This window comes from Syzygium oleosum, unplaced genomic scaffold, assembly GCF_021117445.2.
Source record: "Syzygium oleosum isolate NSW1041296 unplaced genomic scaffold, Sole_v2.1 Sole_v2.19, whole genome shotgun sequence".
Lineage (NCBI taxonomy): Eukaryota > Viridiplantae > Streptophyta > Magnoliopsida > Myrtales > Myrtaceae > Syzygium > Syzygium oleosum.
The window spans coordinates 3298513-3310793 of NW_026607503.1; the positions used below are offsets into that span (position 1 = coordinate 3298513).

Consider the following 12281-nt stretch of genomic DNA (forward strand, 5'->3'; position numbering starts at 1 on the left):
GCAAGCTAGCGGCGCTTGTCTAGGCACACGATGAGGAACGAAAGGGGACGCGACTCGGTTCGTTGCGAATCCTAAGTTCCATAAAGTCCAAGAAGGCAAATAAGCCTAAGGGCTTGATGTTCGCGGACGTGACGATCGGAAGAACCACGATGAGTGCACTCGTCGATACGGGGGCATCCGATCTATTTATCTCGGAAGAAGCCGCGAAGAAACTCAATCTTCGGGTTGAGAAGGGGGCCGGTTGGCTCAAGACGGTAAACTCCAAGGAAGTCCCTACAATGGGTTGGCTAAGGATGTGGAGTTCCAACTCGGACAATGGAAAAGCAAAGAGACGATTGAGGTAATTCCACTTGACGATTATGACTTTGTCATTGGCTTGGGATTCCTTGATAGAATAGATGCTCTTATTGTCCCATTTGCCGATTGTATTTGTATCTTGGACGCACGTTGTCAATGTGTGATCCCGGTCAACCGAGAGTCGGGTCGTGACCAAAAGATAATATCGGCAATGCAAGTTACTAAGGGAGCAAGAAAAGGGGAAGCTACTTTCTTGGCAACTTTGAAGGTTGAGGATCCAAAGGGTGAAGGGAGTGATGTCCCGACGGAAGTAACCCGAGTCCTCGACTCTTTCAAGGACGTGATGCCCCCCGAGCTCCGGAAGAAGCTTCCACCTCAAAGGGAGGTAGATCATAAAATCGAGCTCGTGCCCGACGCTCGACCACCCGCCATGACACCCTATCGCATGGCGCCTCCCGAGTTGGAGGAACTAAGAAGACAACTCAAGGAGTTGCTCGATGCGGGGTATATCCGACCATCGAAGGCTCCGTTTGGTGCCCCGGTTCTATTCCAAAAGAAGCACGATGGATCACTCCGGATGTGCATCGACTATCGGGCCTTAAATAAGCTGACGATCAAGAACAAGTACCCGATCCCTCTCATTGCCGACTTGTTCGATCAACTTGGAGGAGCACGATGGTTCACCAAGCTTGATCCTCGATCGGGATACTATCAAGTGCGGATTGCAAAAGGGGACGAGCCAAAGACCGCTTGTGTAAAGCGGTATGGGTCATACGAGTTCCTCGTCATGCCATTCGGCTTGACAAATGCTCCGGCCACATTTTGCACACTCATGAACAAGGTACTCCACCCATTCCTCGATCAATTTGTAGTGGTTTATCTTGATGATATCGTGGTGTATAGCCGGACGCTTGAGGAACACATCGAGCATCTCAAACGAGTCTTCCGAGTTCTACGGGAGAAATGTGCCTTTGCACAACGAGAAGTTCCATTCCTGGGACACATCGTCGGGGGTGGACGTGTGCGGATGGACGTGGCCAAGATTAAGGCCATTGTAGATTGGGAGCCGTCGACCAAGGTGACGGATCTAAGGTCATTCCTTGGCCTTACCAACTATTATCGACGGTTCATCCGAGGATATTCGAGCATCACCGTGCCACTCATGGATATGTTGAAGAAGGAGAAACCGTGGGAGTGAACGGCCCGATGCCAAAGGGCGTTTGATCGGTTGAAGCAAACCATGACCGAGGAACCGATGCTCGTGCTACCCGATCACGCCAAACCTTATGAGGTAGAGACCGATGCTTCCGATTTTGCTATTGGTGGTGTTCTTATGCAGGATGGACACCCGGTAGCATTCGAGTCGAGAAAGTTGAACGATACCGAACGACGATACACGGTCCAAGAGAAGGAGATGACCGCGGTGGTGCATTGCCTTCGTACATGGAGGCATTATCTCTTGGTATCCCGGTTCGTCGTAAGGACGGACAACGTGGCCACAAGCTACTTCCAAACCCAAAAGAAGTTAAGCCCGAAGCAAGCTCGTTGGCAAGATTTCCTGGCGGAGTTCGATTATGTGCTCGAGTACAAGCCTGGGAAGGCGAACTCCATGGCCGACGCTCTTAGTCGAAAGGCGGGGTTGGCGTCGACCTTAACTCGTCCCAAGAATCCATGGAACGAGCGGATCAAAGAAGGGCTCAAACATGATCCAACCGCCAAGGCAATCCTCGACCATGCTCGGGAAGGCAAGACCCGGCAATTTTGGTGTGAAAGCGACTTGCTTTACACCAAGGGACGACGGTTGTACGTGCCTCTCCATGGGAAGCTAAGGAAGGAAATCCTACGAGAGTGCCATGATTCCAAGTGGGCGGGTCATCCAGGGATCCACCGCATTATGGCGCTTGTGGAGGATCGATACTTTTGGCCTCACTTGCGCGATGACGTTGAGGCATATGTACGGACATGTCTTGTATGCCAACAAGACAAGCTTGAACAACGATCGTCGGCGGGGCTTTTGGAGCCACTTCCCATCCCGGAACGTCTATGGGAGAGTGTCTCCATGGACTTCATTGTCAACTTCCCAAAGTCCGAAGGGTGTCGGACTCTTATGGTCGTGGTGGATCGATTTTCCAAGTACGCGACGTTCGTGCCCACATCGAAAGAATGTCCGGCCGAGGAGGCGGCCAAGCTATTCTTGAAGCACGTCGTCAAATATTGGGGAGTGCCACAAACGATCGTGAGCGATCGCGACCCTCGATTCACGGGTAGGTTCTGGACTAAACTCTTTAAATTATTAGGGTCGGATCTCAACTTCTCCACGAGTTTGCATCCTCAAGCCGACGGACAAACGGAGCGAGTCAATGCACTCTTGGAGTTGTACCTCCGACACTATGTAAGTACGACCCAAGTGAATTGGGCAAAGTTGATCGATGTAGCCCAATTCTCCTACAATCTTCAAAAGAGCGAGTCCACGAACCAAAGTCCATTCGAGATCGCGACGGGACAACAACCACTCACTCCGAGTACGGTTGCAACGGGCTATAAGGGGAGTAGCCCGTCCGCTTTCAAATTCGCCAAGGAGTGGCATGAGCAGGCGGACTTGGCACGAACGTGTCTACACAAGGCCTCGAAGCGCATGAAGAAGTGAGCCGACAAGAAGCGACGGCACGTGGAATTCCAAGTCGGGGACTTGGTGTTGGCCAAGCTACACCTCGTGCTCCGATACAAGGACGTGCATAAAGGGCTTATACGTCGCTACGAGGGGCCATTTCGAGTGTTGCATCGAGTCGGGAAGGTCGCATACTGTCACGACCTAATCTTCGAGGGCCGCCTCAAGGAAGTAGGTTAAGAGGTATTTTATTGGACTCTCCCTAAGTCCATACCTTGCGTGACATTGGTCGTTTAAATCTATTTGTTCAATAGGAGCCGCCACTAGCCATGATTAAGGGTTAGCTAGAAACCCTGATCGAGATGCGGGAGTGTCATCTCGAAAACATACGCAACCAGAGATTCTTAGGGATCGGGGACTTGATTACATTAGTTTTTCAACTAATGCCCTTTCGGTACCTAAACTCGACTATTTGCTAACCAAAATATCACGGCAGTCTTGTACTAATCGAGAATTTTGAATTTTCATCCTAACCATTCTAAAAGGGGAAAACAACAATCAATGAATTTAAAGTACGCAATCAAATGAAATCAAAATGAAAGTGCACAAACAGCGACCTAGCATCGTCTCTAAAAAAAACAATAAAGAATCCCTAGGGTAAAGCCCTAAAGGCTTATTCAATTTTGGGTTCAATTTTTGTTCAGGCCAAAAGTGCTTATTAAAAGTCCAAAACTAAGAGAATTCTACATTTTTTTTTAGCTTTTCTCACATTTTTTTATTTTTTATTTGTTTTTTGAATTTTCTGAATTTTTTATTTTTATATTATTTTTTTATTATAGAAAAATGGACTTCGGACCCGGTCCGCTTAGCCGGTCTGACCCGGACCCTAACAGTCCGGTCAAACTCGCAATTCGAACTGGTTCTTGTGGCCCAGTACTAATTCGGGTCTCTTCTGATGGGCCGTCAACAATTCAAGCCCAAGTTTTCTAACTTTTTTTTTTATTCATTTAGCCCAACTCCAAATTCAGCCCATTCACACTAAAATTCAGCCCATTTATTTGTCCTAGTCTCCAGCCAGATTAGAATGCGATCTCATCTCCACCATATTCAACTCTTATTATTATTTTTTATTTCTAGTTTTTCTTTTCTTTCATTTTCTTTATTCCCTTTTCTCTGGTCTTCTTCCCCGATGGCTTTCTTTCTACGCCCTCATCTTCGCCGAGAATAGTTATTTCACGTTTTCACAGAGAACACTTTTTATCCGACGAACTCCATAGCACCATCAACTTCAACCTTCAATCGTCGACTTCAATTAACCGCAGCCGGCTAATGACCATCGGCCACTAGTTGGCCGACAGTTTCTACATCGCCGGACTAACTCCGGCGAGAAATTCTCAAACTCAAAAAATCACGTTAACTGAAACATATATGCAAATCAAATCGTGAGATAGACTAACTGAAGCGGCCTCTAACCGCAGGCATCATTCCGGCAAAAATGGAATGGATCTCCGTCGAAGGTTCCATCAATGGCCGACTCGGAAAAATGATGAATATGCCACAAAATCAAGGAAAAACACAGATTCAGTATTGATTCATCAACCTAAGAACACATCAAGCATAAAAGAACGAGTTCTACGCACTGATTTCACAAAAATCAATTCGGTTCTTCTTTCAAGTATTTTGTCGAACATATGATATGCGATCTGAAAAACGAGATTCCGATTTGATTTCGATATGATTCTCAATCAACAAGTGATGTACAGATGCCTAAATCATATTATTCTACAACAAATAGCCTTATTTCATGAGATTTTCACACAAACTCGAAAATCGAATCAACTTCTCTCGGCCAAAACAGTACATATAAGAGAAAGAAGTCTTACCTGGTTTGGAAGCAACGCGAAGTCCTCACGATCGTCTGGTTTGGAAGCAACGCGAAGTCCTCACGATCGTCTACGAACAGGACCGCAACGGAACTAGGCGTCTTTCGGCACGGCGAAGAACCGACGAACAACAATAACTCGAGCTTCCGAAGCGACGAACAATGATGTCTCGTATATCCGAAATGGTTATTCACGGGGATTGTTCACCGGCGACGGTGAACGGACGATGGAAGAAGGGGCAGAGATTTGCCGGAATTCCTCTACGCAAGTAGAGAAACCGAACGCTCTCTTCTTCAAAGACCCTTCTCCGGCGAAACTTCCTCTGTTCTCCTCTTTCCTTCTTCAGTCCTCTTTAATATGTCTCTTCCACCGCCTTTTTATCCTACGCCCCTTCTTCAAACCGTTCTCTTTTGGTTTGTTATTTCCAACAGACATGCCAGCTCATCTCTTCTTCTAGAACCTCCATCGGATTTGCTTCGGTCACCTCTGATTCGCTCACAGACAAAGGGCGTCCGTCACTGTTTCTCTTCGTCACCTTCTTGTTCCTTTGCTCACACAAGTGAGCGCAAGGAGGAGATGGGAAAAGAGCCAATGGGTTGGGCTTCCGTAAGATAAATGGGCTGAAAGGAAATAAAGTGAAGGAAAGGTTGGGCTGTAAAATAAAATTGAAATTGGGCCAACGAATGAATTAGGCCCAAACGATTTTTTTTTTGTTGAAAATTTCTATCTTTATAATCTTGCCAAAGAAATGGATGCTTGGATGGTCGACGAAAATTCAGGTGTCAACACATACAAACTGGAACTTCCACCAAATCTTAAGGTACATCCGGTATTCCATGTGAGTATGCCTAAACCTTTCCGTGTAGACGAAGAGGACCCGGATCGAGGGGAGTCGCAACGGGCACCGCTTGGAGCAAAGACCTCCTATGATCGAGACGTCGACTTCATAATGGCGGATCGAGTCATACGGAAGAGATATCGTGCGTCGAAGCGAGAATACTTGATCCGATGGAAGGGTCTTCCGGAGAGTGAAGCAAGTTGGAAGCCCGAGGAAGCTCTTTGGCAATTCAAGAAACACATCGATGCTTTCCATGCCGAAGACGCGACGAGGGCGTCGCCCGAATAGGTGGGGGAGAATGTCACGGCCCAAACAATTGGATCGTTTCTGAGGTTTTTTGGACGATGGATCGTGACCGACCCTTGGACGAGAAGGCGGGCCCCGAGTGTTCTAGTACTAGGATTTTCTTGATGTCTTCTAGAATACTCCTGGGGTGGGCGATACGGTAATTATACCCTTCCGTAATAAATGTGGTAGGTGGGGTAATTGGGGGAGAACGATCTCGACCGTTGAGATCGGGGAGAGATCTACGGATACGGTCAGCCCGATACTTGTATATAATGGGTCTCCTCCCCTCATTTTATCATCTCTCATTTTCAAGAAGCAATACAAAGTTGAGAGCTTCTCTCTCTAGAGTTTCTCTCTCTAAAGTTCTTGTGAGTGTGAGTGTGGGAAGGCTTACTTGGGGAGAAATTCCTAAGGGCCGCACGGGTGTGGGAACGCTAGATCGCCCATGACACATGCATACTTTGCCAACGCAAAGCCCCAGGATTGAATTGTCGTCACCATTTTCAAACCACAATGGAATTTTTAAATCTCCTCAGTACAGATTGGTACTTACGGCAAATAAGAAAATTAATATGAATGAAGAGAAACCAACAAGTAACAGGAGACGGTCATCTGCATGATGAATGTACCACTGCCCATCTTTTTGTTTACGCTTAACTTACAATACGCTATGCTGCACCAACAGCTCTACCATAGAGCTACCTAGGAAAACGATAGATACAATCATCTCATAGGAATCCTCCGCTAACGCCATTCACTCCGAGTCTGATCAACAAGAATATAAACCACATACTTGAAACAGTGGACATAGCAAAAGTGCAAGAATATGTAGTTATCTTGTCCTCGTGAAAACATTAGTACTTTCAGAACCCTGATGAGGAGGAATGGACAGAATACGTATCTAATCTTCCCGAAAAATGAATGTAAGCATAGATTAACTAACAAACAATGTATTAAATGAAAATGATTAAAAAATATTGCAACTCTACATATAAGTTCATCTACAACCTCATGTACCTTGAAGCTCAATTCTTGGAAGCCAGTGATCTCGATCAATATCAACAACTACTGCTTCATTCATCTCCTCACCAAGTGACCAACTGAACAGGATAATGTGCTGGTCCACATTTTTTTGGTTAGCTGCAATTGCAAGCTTGCTGAAATGAGAAGAAGAAAAGAGGTTAGCCTTTATTTGCTCTGCAATATCGTTTCCGTGGATACTGCAGCAGGAAAAAATACAGTAGCTAATCTCTGACGGTATTTTCAAAAGTCAAATATCTATATAAGTAGGAAAAAAGAGGAAATCTGTCAGTTTAACTTTCTCATGAGATCAATGTGCTATTAGAACCAAAGCAAGAAGTTCAAATTTGTGAACAGGCATGCAACTCGTGTTAATTTGCCAATTGGGTTATTTCCATGATGGAAGACCAAAATTTAACACGTATCAACATAAGATAATTAGGCCAAAATCAGGGCTTTGCACCTGACGCAAGTGATAAAAAATCACGTATTAAATGGCCACGAGTCAAAAGAAAAACAAATTGAAATATTCTAAAATTATGAATCTCTCAAACGAGATATGATAAGAGGTGCAAGCAATCAGAGTCTCAATGACAAATAAAAGAAATAAAATATGGAGAGAAAGTAAAAATTAGGACATTACTGTTCTTCCAAATAGTTAAAGAACAGATGCGGCCCAAATCCTGCGGGAATAATATCATCCACAATTCCACGGAAAACATCACAAAAGGATTGCAGTATCGCCTCAGAAGAAGCCTACAGAAATCAATATTACCAAAATGACTAATTAAATCATCAGATTGTAAATTTAAATTTTTGAACATAGTCCTAAGGACGTCACTCAACGAGAACAGCATCCCCACATTCAAATATGTTGCTATACATATAACTAATGGCAAGCCACCATTTGCATGTCATCCTATGAAAATGGAAAACTATCGAGACATAGGAATATGCCCTCTCCTTCACATCCTAGTTGCAACATCTAGCAGCCATGGACTCGTTTAGATATTTGTAGAAACTTTGTATAGCCACGACAGCAAGTGCACCAAAAAGTTCTCTTTCGTCATCAATGACATTTTCAGACAGTACAATTTTGATTAGAACAAAAATGTTAAGACTGGCACGAGAGAAAAAATAACTATGTCACGGGATTCCACGCGAAACAATTTAATTACAAGAGGAATTTGGAAACCATCACAGCAAGAATTTACAATACAAGACAATGTGGTAATTAAGGGACCATGGCAGATCAGTGCGACCAGATCTAGTAAGTAGAGACTAAAACTACTTCAATTCCAAGCCAATTACCATAAAATCATACTGAAATCAAGTTCAGAAAAGTCACTTGTTAATTGTTCTTTGAGTACACAAGAGTATAAAAATTAACTTTTCTAGTTACTAAAGGAGATTGCTCATGAACCTCTCTAGCTGCTTAATGATGATGATGATGATGATCACAATGATAGTGATAATATTTGCCAAATATTTTTGAAGATTAAACGATTGATAGTGAAAATTGTGTCAAGGATTGTTTCACCCACATTAAAAAAGTTGCCGTCTCTGGTCCTGATTACTTGCAAAAGATAACCTTCCTCCATGCCGTTTGAGGTAAGTTGAAAACACCCTAGAACGATGCAATCGGGACGAACCCACTTGAGAGAATCCACTGTTCACAAATTCACCCACATTAAAAACCTTAAAGACCAAAGTTATTCCTTAGAAAGAATTCAAGTCTGAGCAGAATCCATATATGAAAATAAACAACCCTTGCACGTGCAAATATGGAGCAAACTTTTTCTGAAGGACCATATTATTTATCCAAAATTTAATCTCAGTGAAAGTTACAGCATAAATGATCATCTTCCAACTAACCTCTACTCAGGGATATAGGAAGGTATGCCTTCAGATAACAAATTATAAGCAAATTGCCAAACAAAACATCTAAATTTGAACATCAGAGTCGATTTACCTTTCACACTAAATTCGTCAGACTCTCCTGTCCATGGTTGGAGTGACAATGCCATGTGGAACTTCTCATTTAATTTGGATGAAAGAATACTTAGGTGTCATTCCTTGCCACAAAGAATATAATCTTCTTTTGCACCTTGCGATCAACCGAAAGGAGAAAGGCTAAACAGAGTATGAAGAATAACGAGAACGACTATGCTAATTCTTTACGTTCATTTTAAGGAATTACCGTCCAAACAAATAATTAATACACCATAAAGCAGCATTAAAGAAGTAAACAGAAATAACTTTACCAAACTAGACAAAACATGATGTTTAAGGTACTCTATAAGCATACTTTGTGAAAGCCAGAGCAGAGTTCGTTCCAGAGCTCACTGTAATACGAATGGGTAATAGAATGATGAAAGTTTGTATGTTTGATCCGATTATGGAACTTTCAGCAAGAGAATTTCTTGGATCAGATGACCATCGAGATTTGAATGATCTACCAAAACCCCGCAATGTAATGAAGACAGCATGCTAAGAGAAAGCTAAGCGCAAGCTTCACGTCAATTCGTAGTATGTATAGTTTAGTTCATCCACTGAAATCTTAATAATCAGCACTAGATAAGTTGGTCTCTCAAATTCAAAGAGAGAAAATGAAACATTGAATAAAGTCCATGTTCTTGAGCATGAATTGAAACTAAAATAAAACGAGAACCACAAATCAAGCAGCATTATCGCACAACAAATAAGTAATACTTCATAAAGTAGCATTGCAGAAAGTAATTAGAAAGAACACTACCAAACTAGACAATAATTAATGGTTAAGGTACTTTACACGGATACTTTGTGAAACACAGAGCGAGATTCAAGAGCTCATCACAGTGTATGCAAATATGCTGATCAACAACACACTATGTTTGATCCAATTATGGAACTTTTAGCGGCAGAATTTGTTGAATCGGGTAGCCATCACAGGTGAATGCTCTCCATAAACAAAGAATATAAATGAAGACAGCATGCTAATTTAAAAGAAAGACTGAACGCGAGCTTCACGTCAACTCTATAAGTAAGAAAAGCAATTCAATGGTACTTTCAAGTCAAGGCTCAACAGATGCAACAGCATTGGTAGTAAGTACAATTAATTTATCCTTCAAAATCATATAATCAGCAATAGCTAAGTTGGTTTCTCAAACCCAATGGGAGAAAGGACACAGTGAAATAGAGTCCACTTTCTTGAGCATGAATTGATAGTAAACAAAAACCCTAGAAATCAAACCAAATCACAATGCAAACAAACAACAATAAGTAAAACAACATAAAGCAGCATCGCAGACACTAAACAGAAAGAGCTTCACCAAACTAGACGAAAAATGATGGTTAAGGTACTCTACAAGAATATTTTGTGAAAGCCACAGCAAGATTCACTCCAGAGGTCATTGTAGTGTTTACTGCAACCTTGGTTTTTTTCGTTTTTTTTTTCTTTCTTTCCTTGGACATTTCTGATGTACTTGAATCTTTGGCTACTTCTGTTGGGCTCCTCTATTCGGCTTTGGACATGTTTCTAAAACTCTAGTCTTTTGATGTGTTTTTTTTGTTCTTCCTTCTTTCTTTCCATGTACATTTCTAATGTACTTGAAGACATTATATATGAAAAACGATCCACTGCATTTGATCCACTCATGGAACTTTCAGCACCCAACTTTCTTGGATCAGATAGCCATCCCGATTAAACAATCTCCCATAAGCACACAATACAAATGAAGACAGCATGCTAATTTAATAGAGCAAGACAAGTGTAATCTTCACGTCAACTCTATCAGCCACATAAGAAAAGCTATATTCGGTGGAACTTTCAAACTTTCATCAATGCTCTATGGATGCACCAGCTTTTATATTATGTATAGTTCAGTCTATCCTCCTAAATACAAATAATCAGCAGTATATATGTGAGTCTCTCAAACTCAAGGGGAGAAAAGAACATATTGAAACAGAGTCCATGTTCTCGAGCATGAATTGATACCGCAACAAAGAAGCAGCGTGGAAATCAAGGGTGACAAGCAACAAAAGTCTCTACAGAACAAACTTGTTTTAAACTGCCACTCATAATAAGCAGAGCCTAAGTGAAGAAGTTCTTGATTTTTAAAGCATACCGGCATCAACATTATCCATTAAATGCTCTAAATGTTCACGAATGCTCCCAAGATACAGGTTCCCGCAACTTGTCAGAAGAATGTATGAATTATGTCTCTTCTTTAGCCACTTCATGTCCTTTACAGAACTTCCTTCATCTAATGAGCAGGAAAAAATACGTTCTTCCTTCTGCATGATTGAAGGGCTCAATCAGAAGCAAACCCTCGTCAAAAAGCGTATATGTATTACTCCTTTATGAAAGAAGAACAAGAGTCAAAGACAGCATAATTTCATCAAATATAATTTGAAATGCAGAATTTTAAGGACTGCACATGATGTTAACGGATAAAAGGAAGCTTTCTCTTTCCAACCCCATGTCAAAGTGTTTCAATTTCTCGGTTTTAAGTCGACCTAGCAAATAATTTGCATGCAAAACCTATGGAGAATAAAGATAAATAAGGGGATAAAAATGCAAATTGCAAGCAATCACCGCCTATTTCAAAATATGTTTTGGATTTTTGTACATGTGCAGTGCATCAGATGCACAAAGCTGACAATTGTCAATGTAAGTACAACCTAATAAATCAGATTTATTAACGAAACATTAGTCTATGTCCCACAAAACGAGGCTCCAGCTAGACCAGGATAATAAAACTCAACTAAGCATCCACGTCTATAGGGCTGTAGCTCATTACTAAGGGAGGATACCGTCCACCAACTTCATTATGGCTCATGATTCTGTCTTTATTATGGATAACTCGAACCCTATAATCATTTGCAGATATAAAACGAAAGCAAACGTAACTAGAGATATCTCAGTTCCCAAAAGCCAAAAGAGCATATACAGGAAAATGTCCAAAACGCAGGGCCAGCTATAACTATTCCTAATCCGAACCGAATGTAACAACATAGGCGTCGGTCAGCGTCTAACAAGAATTCTCAATGAACATGCTCAGAAAAGAATCACAACATGATGAGAAAAAAGTCGACTTTTTTTCAAGGATCTCCACATGTAGGGAGTGTAATTGGAAAAGGAATTCCGGCCCCAAAGTTTCAGCCATTTTCTCATATAAACATATAGCGTGATCTAACAAAAGGGACTCTGAGTCTGAACTAACCTTATAGTGAAACGATTCAACCGAGAAGAAGTAAACAGTCCCCCCACGAGAAGCCGCAAGCGTCGAAGAATCAGGAGAAAGCGAGAGCAAGCCAACCGCCCCCATGGGTACGTCCACGTCGCTCAGTGCCTGCACGTAATGAC

At 42.2% G+C, this 12281-nt stretch overlaps 2 protein-coding genes across 2 annotated transcripts; both read right to left on the reverse strand.

Moving 5' to 3' along the window:
* Nucleotides 1-6499: 6499 nt before the first annotated feature.
* On the reverse strand, nt 6500-8995 carry LOC130140490 (nuclear pore complex protein NUP214-like). Its single transcript, XM_056320017.1, has 5 exons — nt 8907-8995; nt 8479-8603; nt 7578-7690; nt 6923-7071; nt 6500-6815 (listed from the first exon to the last, which is right to left on the reverse strand). The coding sequence occupies exons 1-4, from the start codon at nt 8959-8961 to the stop codon at nt 6924-6926; spliced, it is 441 nt and encodes a 146-aa protein (XP_056175992.1). The 5' UTR covers nt 8962-8995; the 3' UTR covers nt 6500-6815; nt 6923.
* Nucleotides 8996-10471: 1476 nt separating this feature from the next.
* Nucleotides 10472-12281, reverse strand: LOC130140491 (nuclear pore complex protein NUP214-like). Its single transcript, XM_056320018.1, has 2 exons — nt 12139-12281; nt 10472-11209 (listed from the first exon to the last, which is right to left on the reverse strand). The coding sequence occupies exons 1-2, from the start codon at nt 12241-12243 to the stop codon at nt 11030-11032; spliced, it is 285 nt and encodes a 94-aa protein (XP_056175993.1). The 5' UTR covers nt 12244-12281; the 3' UTR covers nt 10472-11029.